The sequence below is a fragment of the Crinia signifera genome, chromosome 6 (genome assembly GCF_055691185.1).
Source record: "Crinia signifera chromosome 6, ASM5569118v1, whole genome shotgun sequence".
Lineage (NCBI taxonomy): Eukaryota > Metazoa > Chordata > Amphibia > Anura > Myobatrachidae > Crinia > Crinia signifera.
The window spans coordinates 270651145-270667025 of record NC_139222.1 but is presented as its reverse complement, the minus strand read 5'-3'; the positions used below and the strand labels follow the sequence as shown (position 1 = coordinate 270667025).

At 47.2% G+C, this 15881-nt stretch overlaps 1 protein-coding gene across 6 annotated transcripts in view; it reads left to right on the top strand.

Moving 5' to 3' along the window:
• The window catches only part of ZFYVE27 (zinc finger FYVE-type containing 27), a 201705-nt gene that overhangs the window by 113887 nt on the left and 71937 nt on the right, over window positions 1-15881 (top strand). For all 6 annotated transcript variants that reach the window (XM_083149584.1, XM_083149587.1, XM_083149586.1 and 3 more), the window contains 2 exons: window positions 3156-3251; window positions 13813-13925. In XM_083149584.1, coding sequence (XP_083005710.1) covers window positions 3156-3251; window positions 13813-13925 — 209 coding nt within the window. The remainder of the gene's footprint in view (window positions 1-3155; window positions 3252-13812; window positions 13926-15881) is intronic.

Below are 15881 nucleotides of genomic sequence, written 5' to 3'. Positions count from 1 at the left end.
AATGTGATCGACAGGCGTAGCGCAGGCGTCGGGTTTGGGGACTTGAGCGCTGGCGGCGGCCGCAGGATATGAAAAACACTGGGCAATCAGAGGCCTTACATTCAGATGGCCGCTGATTGGCTGAGAGAGCTCTCTCAGCCAAGCAGTGGGCCACCCATTATTCTAAATAGTTTTTTCATATTCTGCTGCCACTGCCACGAGCGATATTTCCCAGCTCTGCGCTCCACCGCCGCCTGCCCTCTTCCAGCACCCAACGTGGCATCGCAGATGGCATGCGACATCGGGTGCTGGAAAAAGCACACTTGGGCACCACAATGCGATCACAAATGTGCATGGGCACCGTTAGAAGGACTTTTCATTGTTGGTGTAAAGGTGGCCATACACTTATACCCCTTTCAGACAGAAAAAAAGACCTGGGAATTTCCCTGGTCCAGGAGGGTAGACCCTCTTTCTGTCTGAAAGGGTCGACCCGGGTCTAAAATGCCAGGACTTCCACCCAGGAATTTACCTGGGTTTTTCCCGGGTCTGTTTTCCAAAAACCCGGGTCGCCGGCTGTCTGAAAGGAAACGGCCCGGGTTTTTGGGATTATTACACATTGTTAGGCAGTGATTGGCTCTCCTGGTGGGGTGCTGGCTGATTGGTTGTGAGGATGGGCCTCTCTGATTGGCTGGGAGGGCATGGCAATGGGGCTGGCCTCTGAGGTCATTAGGGAGCTGCAGAAAGGACAGCATGGCCCACTGACAGAAGCAAGAGGTGAGAGCTGCTGGCAGTGAGAGGGGAGGAGTATATCGGCAAACAGATGACTGGGAAAGTCAAAGATGCCACAGTGTACTCAAACATTGCAAATATACTGACAGCCATGTGAGGTAACATGTACCTTCCAGTATATAAAAACAATAAAACTTGTTTACAACATACCCTTGTGTCATGCCATGGTTAATGCAATGCAGTGAGCAGACACCTCCCACTTTTCATGACCTCATCTCTGTGTGCCTTTAAAAGTGTCTTTTTCTTATGACACACAGAGTTTTGCAGGAAAAATCCGGCTTCTGTGTGAAAGGGGTCGACACGGGAAATACCCGGGTTTTTGCTCCTGTGTGAAAGGGGGTCAGCACCTTGCTGCCTAGTTCTACCCGGGTTTTTGAATCCGGGAAATACCTGGGTTTTTGGGATTATTCTGTCTGAAAGGGGTATTATACTATATGCCCTTTTTCACACGATTTCGACCCATCAGAGCGATATATTGTGTGTAAAGTGCCATATCCTATGTGTTTTACCTCCAGTCCCATCTGATGCGCGGTGGCCGATGCACGCCCCCGCAGGGTTGTTATCGCAAGAATAAAATAGACTGTGCAGGCGGCACAATCGTGACTAGAATTTGTACAATCTGTAGCACAGTATAGTGTAAAACCGGACACACAGTAGTCACAATTACACCGTGTGCATGGACCTTAAGGCAAAAATGGTGGCAAAATGCAAAGTGCCGCCTGTCAGCATACACAATGTCAACGTATTGATCATGTCAAAATGTCATAACTCATGGCCCTCCAGCTGTTGTGGAACTACACCTCCCAGCATGCCCTGCCACAGTTGTAGCAATCCATTATATAAAATCTGTGGCAGGGCATGCTGGGACGTCTAGTTCCACAACAGCTGGAGAGCCCTGAGTTTGACACCACTGATCTACAGTAAATTTGCGAAGCAGCGTGCTGGATTTTGCAGATCCATCTCGTTTGTAGACATCTGGGGTAAATTTACTAAGATAGGAGTCCTATTGAAGATGGGAAGTTGCCCGTAGCAACCAGATTCAACATGTTATCTATTTAGCACCTTCTATAAGATAACTAGATTCTGATTGGTTGCAATGGGCAACGTTTTCATCTTCAATAAAACTCCCATCTTAGTAAATTTACCTGCTAGCGTATGGTGACGATCCGCCGTTTCCATGGTTGGACAATGTTTTCGGTACTTGTTTCCAAGCACGGCCACCCCGATTTCCATCGGGGTGGTAGTGTCGGAAAAATCGCGTCCATCGCATGCGATGCGACCGACCCGATTTTTTTTTTATTGAATCAAATGTGAATAGGGTCCCTGGGACCCGATTTTACGTTGGATTCAATGTAAAATATTCCCTACACCCCCAATTTAACTGCGTAAACCCCACCCCACGATTGACGTGAACCCGAAGCATGGCGAGCCCGCGAGGGGCGGCGGTGCGCGTCCTCCGACCTTTTCATTCCCCTACTATCCACGTCGGCGTGGAGTTGAGAATATATAGTGTGGCGAGCGCAGCGAGCCACCGAGCCCGAAGCGTGGCGAGGGGCCGCGTATAACTTCACAGGTATACGCGTCCCCTCGCGGGGCTCGCTGCGCTCGCCACACTATATATTCTCAACTCCACGCCGACGTGGATAGTAGGGGAATGAAAAGGTCGTAGGACGCGCACCGCCACCCCACGTGGGCACGCTTCGGGTTCACGTAAATTGTGGGGTGACGACGGTGCCATATACAATGTGAAATGGGTCATATTGGCCCATTTCACATTTTTTACTATGTGAGATGGACTTAATCAAGTCCATCTCATCTTGTGCCATTATAATGGCACAAGACTGACGCGATGCTCCCGATTTCAATGTTAAAAAATATTTTAACATTGAAGCCTATGGCAAAATCGGGGGCATCGCGTCGGGGCCAATGTTAATGGTCCCGACCGACGCGATGCCCGTGATTTTACCTTTGACGGCAAAATGGACCTGATTTCAAAGGAAATCGGGTCCATCGCGGCCATCGTGTACCTTAACTTAAAGGTAGACGATGGCCGCGATTGTGGCCGTTCTAGGAAACAAGTACCATGTTTTCTGTACATGTGACTGGTAAAATGGCGAGCCATTGCGTTGATGTATGGGCAGTTCCATGATTCACAGATCCAATGTACCACATTGGGGTATTGGGGAATCATTAAATATGGGTGAAAACGCAGAATGTCACTTTTGGAATTGTTTTTAGCTTGCTGACAAATGTTCCGTACAAGAAGAGACGGGTGTTATCCCTGTAATTGCTGTATATCTCGGAATGTGTTTATTCACCTAATCTACCGATATTTAGCTTAAAGCAATTGCCAAACCGAAACCTGACTCTTCCCATTTGTTTTGCAGCTTAATTCACCTTGAGAGCATCCTTAATGTTATCTGCGGCACCTGCGAGAAGGTCCATCAGGTGCTGTACTGGCAGGACCCCTCGGCCTCCTTCCAGTAAGTAGCAGAACACATTGTGTCACATAAAGTTGCTGATTGGCTGTCTTTTGTTCTATTTATTTATATATCTATATATCTCTTGTAGCATTTCCACTACATCTGTATACATTAATAATTCAGAGGAATCCGATCATGCTGGCACAATACTTAGACAAAGGGCAGCTTTTGTTTAACGGCTACAGAGGAAAACAATAAGAGACCGCTTAGAAAAGACAAGGAATGGGGGATCTATTCTAGAACTGTTGGGCCCCGACGTGAAGGTCATTAGGTCAACAGTCAAAAGTCCCCACATGAAAAAGGTTGACACACATAAGGTTTGAGTGGTCAAAATGCTGACGTGAAAAAGGTTGACATGAGTTTTTCACCTTTTTTTTTTTTTAAATGGACGTGATCTATAATCGTGCAGGGCTCGACAAAACCCAGGGGCCAGGTCGCCATGGCAACCAGATTTTGTTTACTGGTGACCCGATTTGCCAGTAAGCAGATCGCGTTAATGGCAACAGCCGGGCAGAGTGGTGGACTGTGGACAACCCACCTGGCTCCGGTTGTATCAGAGCAGGTCTGTGGCGCAGCTGTTGCAAAACTCAAGGCGGCTCGTGAGCCAATCGGAGCCAGTCAGGAGCGGCAGTGGTAGCTCCTGATTGTCTGTGGGACAGAGCTCTGATTGGCTCACATGCCGCCTCGAGTTTTGAAATAGCTGCACCGCGGACCTGCTCTGGTAGTGCCGGGTGAGTTGTCCACCGCTCTGCCCAGCTGTTGCAGTTAACATGCATGTGCATGGTAATGGTGGGCAGGAGGAGGAGTAATCCCCCTTGGCAACAAACATGCAACCCCTGGCATTGAGCATGCAACCCCTGGCATTGAGCATGCAACCCCTGGCATTGAGCATGCAACCCATAGCAACGTGCATGTAGGTAAGAGGCACTGATGTGTCTGGCTCCTAAACTTTCCCCCTGGCTCCTAGATTTTCAAAAATCTGTCAGACTCTGTAAGATGGAGTGCCCATGTAATGGAGTACCCAAAACATGGAGTGCAGTGGTACACTGATACAGTGTCCACGTCACCTATGTCGACAAAAAAACTCACGTCGACCTTTTTTAATAGCGACATTTTGCTTGTGTTGACATCTTTCATGTGTTGACCATTTCACTGTCGACCAATAGTGGTTGACCTAGACACTGTTGACCTACCAACCTGTACCCATTATGAAGCTTGCAAGTTGCAATCATTCAGGCTAGAGGAAAGGGTGTGTATATCAGCCAGTCCTCTCCCATTTTCCAGAAGCTCGGTTGATCCAAGATCTATTCATTAATGATCCAGTTAATCTGTTTTGTAACTATCACATGCGTCTATAACTAGCTTTAGCTAAACGGTTTAGCAAATTGTACAGGGAGATCTCATGGTGAGAGAGTCAGCTGATCCTCTACAGTGGCCTCAGATGATGCAGATGCTCAAACTGTACATGGCCTACATCCCAAAACGTACCAGGAAAGACTAAAAGATCTTAATATGTATACTTTAGAGCAGAGAAGGGAAAGGGGGGACATGATAGAAACTTTCACATATATCAAGGGTTTTAACAAGGTTCAGGTGGGAGACATTCTTCACAGGAAGAGGAGCAGCAGAACACGAGGACATGCACTGACACTAGAGGGAGGAAGATTCAGGGGAAATGTGAGGAAGAATTACTTCACAGAAAGATTAGTAGATAAGTGGAATAGCCTCCCATCAGAGGTGGTAGACGCAAATACAGTAGAGCAATGTAAACATGCTTGGGATAGGCATATTGATATCCTTACAAAAAATTAACGATCAACTATGGTTTGAGGTAACATGTTTAAAAAAGGGGCAGACTAGATGGGCCAAGTGGTTCTTCTCTGCAGTCACATTCTCTGTTTCTATGTTTCTGCTTCTACCCAGTGTGAATGTCTGCCGGCTTCCATTATATGTATACTAGCAGGAGAACAAGGCAGCGGTTATGGCGCAGGCACCGTTTTATATACACTATAAAGTTGATCTGTTGGACAAGCGCCTGCGGTGCTTTATGTTCACCGCTTGTTGGCTGCAACACAGCTGTCACGTCAGACGCCACTTAGACACATTGGAGATTACAGAGTGCACAATGCACTGACATAGGTGTAACGTGTGCTATTGTTTGAGGTCCTCGCTCATCCGCATTCTCTCTAATTCCTGACAACATGTTCTTTGTAGGAATCACTCATCCCCTATCTGCAGTGACATTTGCGCTCCCTTCACCAAGTGGCAAGGTCATCTCGGCTGAAAGTGCAGGGAGAGTACTGTATGTCCTCAGTCATTAGTGGCGGAGCCTGTTTCTGCCCATTTTCACCACTGTGCGTAGCCAGTGGAGTTCAGAGTTATACAAGAAATTGCGCCCAGCCCTTCAAAATGATGTGACACCATAACAGTAATGTTAGCACCGGCGGCTGTGTGCGGGCAAACGGACCAGCACTTGAATTGCTCCATCAGCTGCCATCTAGTGGCTACCAGTGCACAAAACACTTGAATCCCCCCCATAGAGTTGAGGCTCAGTCTAAGCTTTTTATTTAGGATGTGCATACATGAATCCTGTGATTCCCATGCACCCCTCCTCCACCCTTCCCACAGGCTTAACTGCTACAGAACCTCTTTATTATTTTTAATGGCAGGTGTATATAAACATTTGGTTTGCAATGTGAAAGCAGAATTTCCCCCCTTATTCTTATCATACTCTTTAAAGAAAACAAAACAAAAATATTTGTTTCATTCCTCGCAGGGGCTCTCAAACTCGGTCCTCAGGACCCCACACAATTCACGTTTTCCAGGTCACCCGGCAGGTGCATTCATTACTCACTGACACATTTTAAAAGATCCACAGGTGGAGCCAATTATTTCACTTGTGATTCTGTGAGGAGACCGGCAAAACCTGCACTGCGTGGTGTCCTGAGGACCGAGTTTCAGAACCTGTGCATTAGAGTATACTATATAAATGCGATCTGTGTGACTTGCTGACAGTCTGAATGTCTGGCGTATGTCGCCATGGTAGTATTGTTAGTGAACAGCATTGTAACACTATGCACTATGTACACCACATCGTGCAGGGGGAGCTGGTTAGCACACATGAACCTTTTATGCAGGGATGTATGTAAGCAGTGGCGGAACCAGAGGAGGCGCGGCAGCACAGTTCAAAATTTAAATAGGGGAGCCACACCCACTGCCAATGAGTCCTTTTGGAATGGCAGTTGGTGGTAGTAGGTGTGGCTCCCCTATTTGAATTTTGAACTGTGCTGCAGCCTCTTTTGTTGGACCTGAGGACCGAGTTTGAGAAAATGCGGTCTACACCAGTGGTTCTCAACCTCGGTCTTCTAGTACTCCCAACAGTGCACGTTTTCCAGGTCTTCACACAGAATGACAAGTGACATAATTAGCTCCACCTGTGGATCTTTTAAAATGTGTCAGGGAGTAATGACTGCAGCTGTGCACCTGCCGGGTGACCTGGAAAAGGTGCACTGTTGGGGGTACTTGAGGACAGAGGTTTAGAACCACTGGTCTACACTTCCTGTAATGTGTACCTCCACAAATTGCATACCTTGCCAGCGGGGACCTATGCAGTGTACCCAGATGGTTCCTCTGCGGGCAGGATGTGGGTCAGGTGGATGTTTCCGTGCAGGGTATGTCGCACTACGTCACAATCATCTGCTTTCCCACATCTGCATTGGGCCCTTGTATGGCTCACCTCCCACTGTGTAAGCTTTGTAGTGCACCCAACATGGCTGCCTCGTCTTGTACACTTGTGAATGGCGTGAAAAATACATGTACCTGACCGTCTTGTTGGGACCCTATTCTACACGGAAATCCCCCATTTTGTGTAATTTCATCTAGGAGTAACCTATTCCACCCAGGGTAATCCTATGCAGTGCGCCCAAGATGGCTGCCTCACCTGGTACCTTGATAGGGTGGAATACACAACTCCTGGAAGTTTATTATCCACAATGCCTGCACCAACACTACATTGTGCTTAATGTGCTCTGAAGGTTTTCTTTTATGTCTATGACTTGTCTATCGCTGTACTACCTAAATCTTATTTATATTGTGTGCACTGTTTTTGATGCCTGTAAAGCGCCTTGAGCCCTGTTGGAGAAAGTGCGCTATATAAATAAAACTTACTTACAATTAGTGGCCAATAATTCCCCTGGCCAGGAGCGTTGTCCCCCTATGGCTTTGTCACCTGCCCAGGCCCGTACATGCCCAATATTCTGAGAAAACGATCACTCTTATAAACTGAATTACCAATATTATAGTGGATTACTCCACCAAATGAATGAAGCGCTGCTTCAATCAAACAATTTACTTTTGGGATATTTCCCTTTTAATACATAGTAAAAAATACATTCTTATAAAAAGACACATTTTTAGCTGGCCTGGATGGTAGTTTACCGCAGGTTATTTTATACCCCTTTTATACCAAAACCATGGGTCGCACCCCGGTTTTTGGACCCAGCTTCAACCCGGGTGCAACCCGGTGTTTGTTTCCATTTACACCGCCTCAACCCCAGCACAGGCGGTTCCTGAGCTGCCGCTTGAAGATGACATAATCTCCAAGCGCCGATTGCCGCCGCCGGGACCCAGACCACTGCGTTGGGGGCAAGACCAGCACTAAGGTAATCTGCTGGGATGCCCCCTTGTGCCCCCCCCAGCCCCGTCCGGGAGGTGAATGAATGCCGCACACAGGCATCCATTCACCTCCGCTGTTGCTGCTGTCTGCAGAGTATAGCAGACAGCAGTGCAGGCTGTGTCTGCCCCCCCCCCAATCCAACCTGCGGGCGCTGCGGTCCACAGTTTGAGATTCCCCCATCAATGTAAACGGGAGCTGGGTCGGATGACCTGGTGTACCCGTTTACAATGCCCTCTACCCAGGACTTAGCCGTGTTCTAGAAGTCCCATGTAAAGGGACACGGTGTGATCCATTTACACCGCCGCTGACCTGGGTCTGACCCGCTGATGGCCCAGGTTTTTGTGGCAGTGTAAAAAGGGGTATAATTAGCCCTGATGAAAAAAGGAATGTCCATACTCTCATTCAGGACTCTGATATCTACAGGTTTTTATGCAGTTTTAGCTGGGGGTTCTCAGTTTAGTTTGCAGTGTATACTGTATCTCCCTGCTTTGTAGCATGTATCACAGTCCTGCAGGACACTGCTGGACACCTCCTTCTGCTCTTGTTGCTAGATTTAGCAAGACAAGCAAGAATTCGTGGAGATAGATATCTTTCAAAACGGGTTTTCCAACTTAATTACAGGTGTTTCTCCGCCTCACTGGGTCCTCAGCAGCTTACTTGTAAACTATTCTAAGCCACATGGAAATAGATCAGGGGTGGCCAAACCTGTCCTCAAGATCTAATACAGTCCATGTGTCTCAGGCAACCTGTGGATCTATAGTTGGAATGAATGCAGCAGGTTTGAAAACTCGACAGTTATACTGCTTTCACAAACCCTGCTCTTACCCGGTCTAGATCAGTGTTGCCTACCCTCCCGGAATGGCCGGGAGGGTCCCCCGCTCCCCCCCTGTTCCCGGCTATCTCACCCCTGTCCACTGCGTTTAAATAACCGGATTGGCTGATCTCCGATGAGGGGGCGGGGCTAAAGTGGCAGAAACACATCATTTTAGCCCCGCCCTTTCCATCATGGGGGTGGGGCTTAATGACGTCACGGACACGTCTCCTCTTCTCCCAACTCGGCAACTCCGGTGTAGATGTGTATAGTAGCAGAATCACGAGCACACCTGCAGCATAGATGTAACACAGGTCTTTATTCACCATGAAGCAGACACTAAGTGAAAGTAAGTGAGACTAACCAGGAAGTAAGTCCCCTCAGCATGACATCATCTCCCAGGATGCACAGCATGCATTCACATCCCCCCCTTTTAAACTTGAAGGATACAATCATGAATGAAACAAATGCAACAATATTAGGCATGAGCAAAATAATTTATATCATACAATAAAGTCTTGAAACTTTGGGTTGGGTTTGGACACTCGGCCCGCTCTGGTAATGGTATACTGGGAACCTATAGGTATGTCCACGGTGACACCAGAGGGCTCTACTACTTCAGGAGTGGCCTCTGGGGAGGGGCTGTCCATGTAATGTGGATCATCACTGGCATTGGTTGCAGCTGTGGTAGACACTGGTGAGTCAGGCTGTGTAGAGCTTTCTTCAGGCACAGTTAACAGATGGCGGCGGTTGCGTTCATAGAGGGCATTATCAGACTGCACCATGTAGCTATTTGGACGACCTGCAGGATGCTGAACCACTGCCATTCTGCCAAATCCCTGCTCGGTTTGCATGCGGACTGGCTGGCCTTGAGACAGTGGTGGCAGGCGGTATGCTGATCTGTCATAAGAAGCCTTGGCAGCCATTCTGCGCTTGCTGATGGTGTCCCGTACCTGTGGCTCTACTCTGGGTTGCAGGAGCTGCTTTGCCATTGGGATGGCTGTGCTAGTAAGCATTGTGCAGGGGATGGGAGTCCATCTCGGGGAATGTTTCTCAGGTTTAGCAGTGCCAAGTATATGTCTGATCCATCTCATGCACACTTCTCCATTAGGTGCTTTGCAGACCGGACTGCACGCTCTGCCAACCCATTGGACTGTGGGTAGTGCGGACTGCTAGTGATGTGCTGGAAGTACCATGTGTTCGCAAAGTCCTTGAACTCTCTGCTCTTGAATTGCATGGCATTGTCAGTGATCAGCTGTTTTGGGGTGCCATGTGCTGCAGAGTGTCTTTTCAGCTTTGAAATTACCATGTGACTTGTGGTGCTGGGCAAGTAGTTTATCTCGAACCATCCTGAATAGGAGTTAACTAGTGCCAGATACTCCTTCCCCCTCCATTCAAATAAATCAGTTGCCGGAATGGGCCATGGAAGATCAGGAATGTCATGGAGCAACACGGGCTCCCGTGGCTGGTGTGGACGTAAAGCATTGCAGGGTGCACAAAGCGAAACAGCACGGTCAATGTCACCGTACATGGAGGGCCAGAACGTGGTTTCACAGGCCCTACGCATGGTGGCCGGCATTGCCCTGGTGCATCTGCTGGGTGCAGATGCACAAAGCGGTGACCCCGCAGGATGATACCATCAGACACGGTGAGCTCATCTCTCATACAGTAGAAGGCGCGAAGACAGTGCGGCAGTTCCTTAGAAGAGTACGGCCAGCCATTGAGGATCACGGCAGAGAGACGCTGGGAAAGATCATCCGCAAGTGTGGCAGCACGCAGTTCTTCCAGCCGCTTGGTAGGGAGCACCACCACAGCCATGACCTCATAGTCATCCTCTGCATTGTTCATGTCAGTAGTTAAAAGGAAGGCTCTAGATAGAGCATCAGCAATGTACATTTCCTTGCCTGGCTTGTATACAACATCCAGGTTGTACCGCTGCAGCTTGAGCCCTGAATACGGGAGGAGGCGGAGTGAATGGGCTTCTTCAGTATAGGGATGAGGGGCTGATGCTCAGTTTCCACTGTGACAGGACAGCTATAGATGAAGTCATGGAAACGGTTGCAGGCGAACAACAGTGCCAACAGTTCTTTCTCAATTTGTGCATACCTGGTTTCAGTATCGGTGAGGGCCCTGGAAGCAAAAGCCACTGGCCTGCGGTGTTGGAGGCACATGGCCCCTAGACCACTCTGTGAAGCGTCGGTGGAGAGGACAACCGGGTCATGCACGTTGAAGTATTGCAGAATTGGTGGATTTGTCAGCATGGTCTTCAATCGATCAACAGCAGCCGTGTGTGTGTGTCCAGCCAACACCATTCTGAGTCCTGGTGGAGCAGAGGTGCAGTGGTTTCACTGTTTTACGGAACAAACTTGGACAAGTAGTTGGTCATCCCCAGGAAGTGCTGTAGTGCCTGTTGGTCAGCTGGAAGCGGCATTTGCAGGATGGCAGTGACCTTATTTGGGTCTGGTTTGACGCCTTGACTGGTGGCCCACTTACGCCACTTCTGTAACTCTGAACTTACATTTGTCTGGGTTGAGCTTGAGGTTTAAAGGCCCACCGGCATCATTCCACTCACCCCGCCTACCGCCGCCACCTGCCCCTTTACACCAGAAAATGCATGGACTAGGCTGGTGTCAAAGGGGCCAACCCGGGAATGTCCCTGCATGATCCGGGGACCGTATTCCTGGGTAAGTCTTCTGTTGTGAAAGTCTTCTGTTGTGAAAGGTTATTAGAGAATCCTTTACAGTGCCAGTGATTTGCCTGGCAATGTCTGCCTCCCCTCTTATCTGCATCTCCCTCCCCTCCTCATCAGTCCATGTTGCCCTCATCAGTCCATGTTGCCATAACTGTATGCTCTGTAGTGTAGGACTTTGCCAGCAATGCTTCTCCACTTCAATACTATTTCTCTTGTTACCCGATTCAGGATTGTGACATCAGGCAGGGAGAAAGCCTATTGCCTTCTGTGGCACAGTCATGTGTTCAAAATACCGTCTCTGAGGCTTTCACACTGCAAAATGCATTGGCTTTGAACCGTGTTTTAACACGGTTTGAATTACTGGGTTTTTTGACCCGGTATTTTGACTATGAAGCTTTCACACTGCACCTACAACCAGGTTGACACGCTTAAAAATCAGCAATATACCGTGTTATAGCTGCGGTGTGAAAGGGGTATTGGAAATGACTACAGCTGTGCACCGACTAGGCGATTTGGAAAACGTGGACTGTTGGTAGATCTCGAGGACCGGTTTGGCCACCCCTGAACTAGAGGGAGCTTTATCAAACCTTGGGGAGAGATAAAGTACAAACCATCAAGCTTTTGTCATTTTACAGGATGTGTTTGAAAATAACAGGAGCTGATTTCGGTTCTTTCACTCTCTCCAAGTTTTGATCTATATCTCTCCTTGAAAACATCCTAACAGATACTCTTTGCAGCAAGCCACTCCTTATGGAAGTCCCCCCCCCCCCCCCACCCATCCTGTTGCTATCTTGATTACTTTCCGCGCCTCCAAATCATGGTTGTTGTTAATGGCGACTTCTCCGAGTCCCCGCAGTTTGCAGCACTGCTGGTAGAATAACGCAGGGATCCGCCAGGCTCGCGCAGAGTTTCCTGCACTTACTTTGTACCCGTCTTACAGGGTTAATGGTGCTAGAGGACAGTCTAGGAGAAGTGGCAGTGAGGGGATGGGGACGCAAGTCACATAGCACAAATGTCAGGCCTGAATCTATATGCAGAGCTGATTACAGGAATCTCTTACCCTCTGTCCCTATCAAAGCGTCTTCCAATACATCCAGCGCAGACGTTTGCTGCTAAATGTGCATTAATCATTTTCCCTCTGAGACGTTAGAGAACACTGAGAATATTAACCTCCATAATCAATAGGCAGCGAAATAACTTGGGCCAGAGACGCGCGCTGGAAAACTGCTTTATATAAAGTATATTACTGCTTCAGCTAGGGTTTACCGAGTGGATATTTACCCATATTCACAGCTGCGGCTTTGCCCCATAACCCTCATATAATGAGGATGGTGTGATCCGTGTTAAATGTCTTTAATTAAATTCTTATTGAATTGTCCCAGTGCTTTAAATTAATAGACGGCTGCACAAAAAGTTACTAGCCATGTGTTGTATATCCTGTCCTGGTAACCAGTAACTTTACACCTTTCTGTTTCATTGGTAACGGTATAAATGGTAGACAGGGATATAGTTGACATTTCCTTTATAGAGCTCCCCCTTCTGGCATTAAGTTATCGGACAGTCATTATGCCAATAATACCCGGCATTTCATGGAGGGGGCGGGGTTATGATGTAATTATGCGACCACGCCTCTGTTCCACCCTATATCATGACATTTACATATGCCATGCCCCCAGATGCTGCACCATACTCCCCGCTGTTCCACCATGGCAAGTATACACTAGTGTGATGCCTGGCAGTTGGATTATGCTGGTCTGGGGGGTTCCACGCCTTTCACTTGAACCCTACTGTTGAGGACCCATTGGGTCTAATTATTCTGATTACCAATATTTAGTATTAATTATGCTTTTTTTTCTGTGTGGAACTACAAGTCTCAGCATGACAGCACCTCTCATTATGTTTAGAATTAGGATTTGCAGTCCAAGCCTCCCCATATACTGATATTATTCCTAAATGCTTTATATACTATGTCGGACAATATAGTAGTGATAATGTATAGCAGCCAGGTGTATGAAGTCATTCTACCATAACTTGTTATTCTATAATGAATGGACATCCGGCTTGTATGTATAGTTCAGTAATGACTAAAGTGGGATTAACATCTGTCCTGGTTTATTACATCTATAGCACTTTTCTGGTGAGGGTTGTATATTCATTTCTTCTCTGAATGAAGTGATAAATTGGAAGGTGAAGTGATAAAGTGAAAGGTAATAAAGCACCAGCCAGCTAACTGTAATTTTTCAAACCCAGTCTGTATTGTGGCAGTTAGAAGCTGAGTGGATGACTGGCTTTATAAATCTACCCTTCTGTCTTTTGAGCGCTATGAGGTTTTTGGATCTTCCAGTGACGGCTTCTCTGTAACCTGTCTCCTTCTCCCAATCAGGTTGTACGGGTTACTGCTGGCCTCCATTTGCACCTTGTATCTCATGCCGCTATGTTGGGTCCTGGCCATTGTAAACAGCACCTTGTTCCTGAGAAACTCTGACTTCTACAGAGGTAAGACAATATATCATGCTAATGTCACCAGTGCAATGGACCTAATAAAGGGAAGGGACATCACAAGCCATGGATGTGATTTATACCCATTTATAAGAGTCTCTTTCTGCATCTCTTCGCTCTCTAATAACCGGTACTTGTGTAGTTTCACGGCGCCAGCTCGCCCACGCTGCGGGCTCGCTACGCTCGCCACGCTATTTAAAATCAACTCCATGCCAACATGGATAGTGGAGGTATGAACTATCCATGTTGGCATGGACTTAAGTTACTTTTTTGGACATATTTCGTGGCGAGCGTACACCCGGAAGTAGCACGCACCATGCTGGTGCCGTGAAACTACACAAGTACCTAATAATAATAATACCTAATAACCTGATAGAATGCATTGCAACACTGTGTAATGTTCTATGCTGCCAATGGCGCAAGTAGAAATGATTCCTTAGTGGTACTATAAGTGTGTGCTGTAGGCGCATATGCCAAAAGTGCGCGTGACCATGTGTCATGAGGGGGCGTGTTCATATGAAACAAGACTAGAGGTTACATGACAGGGGCATGGCTCCACACCGTAATGATTCTTACACATTATACCACACACCCTAATCCCCATTACACATTATGCCCCATACGGTTATGGCCATTACACATTATGTCCCACACCATAATGCCCACTTCACATTATGCCCAACACTGTAATGGCCATTACACATGATGCCACACACCATGATACCCATTACATATAATTAGTCATCTTTAATTTGGCGGAGGGGGTTGAGTCCCAAAGTGGCTTCTTGACTGATGCAGAAAGTTGAGGGATGACCGGTTGTTTTTTAGGACAAATCTTGTATATAACATGTTATGTTATGTGACCACCATCAGTACAAACTTGTACTCTTTGTTTGTCATAGGTTACTATTCCCAATAGATGTCCACGTCGATAGTAAATTAAGCAAATTTCCAGTAAACTTGTGATCTCACCCTTAAAATGTTTTGTTCTATGTCATGTCGACATTTTTTACCTACCGACTATCTGACTAGACATTCTAGATCTATCCTATCCTATGGATTCTGTTACTATTAGCTTGTGAGATGTGTAATGGTGTTCATACGTGGTGCGATATGTTCTAGGTGCGTTCTGTACTAGACACCATGCGATGTAGTACAAATAGTACTGGCTGCACATACATTTTTTTTTTTGCCAGTAGCAGGGCATGCTGGGATGTGTAGTTCAACAATAGTTGAAGGATCAAAGGTTCCCCTACCCTGTTCTATTGAAACCAAGTAAGGTTCCCATGAATGGGAATTGCATGTATTGTAAAATGTAATGTCCGTAGTTTAATGCACCAAGGCCCTTTATTCTGGTTCCTTCTCAAAGGCAAATTCCTTCTCAAAGGCAAATTCCTTCTCAAATGGACAAAACCATGTGCACCGCAGGTGGGGCAGATGTAACTTGTGCAGAGAGATTTAGATTTGTGAGTTATTTTGTTTCTGTGCAGGGTAAATACTGGTTGCTTTATTTTTACACTGCAATATAGATCTCACTTTGAAGTAAAACACCACCCAAATCTAAATCTCTCTGCACATGTTACATCTGCCCCACCTGCAGTGCACATCTTTTTTTTTTTTCCATTTGAGAAGGAACTTGGGTACTTATGTAGTATCTGGACGCCCGATTATCGCATCCGACCAAATCGCATGCGATGCGATGGACCCGATTTTCCATAGGATTCTATGGGAAAAAGGGTCCTTTTCATTTCCCCACTATCCAACTATGCATGGAGTTGGATATAAACCTGTGGCGAGCATAGCGAGCCACCGAGCCCGAAGCGTGGTGAGCGGACGCAGATTCGTTAAGTATTCCGCATGCACTCGCCACGCTTCGGGCTCGCTACGCTCGCCACAGGTTTATATCCAACTCAATGCGTAGTTGGATAGTGGGGAAATGAAAAGGACCCTTTT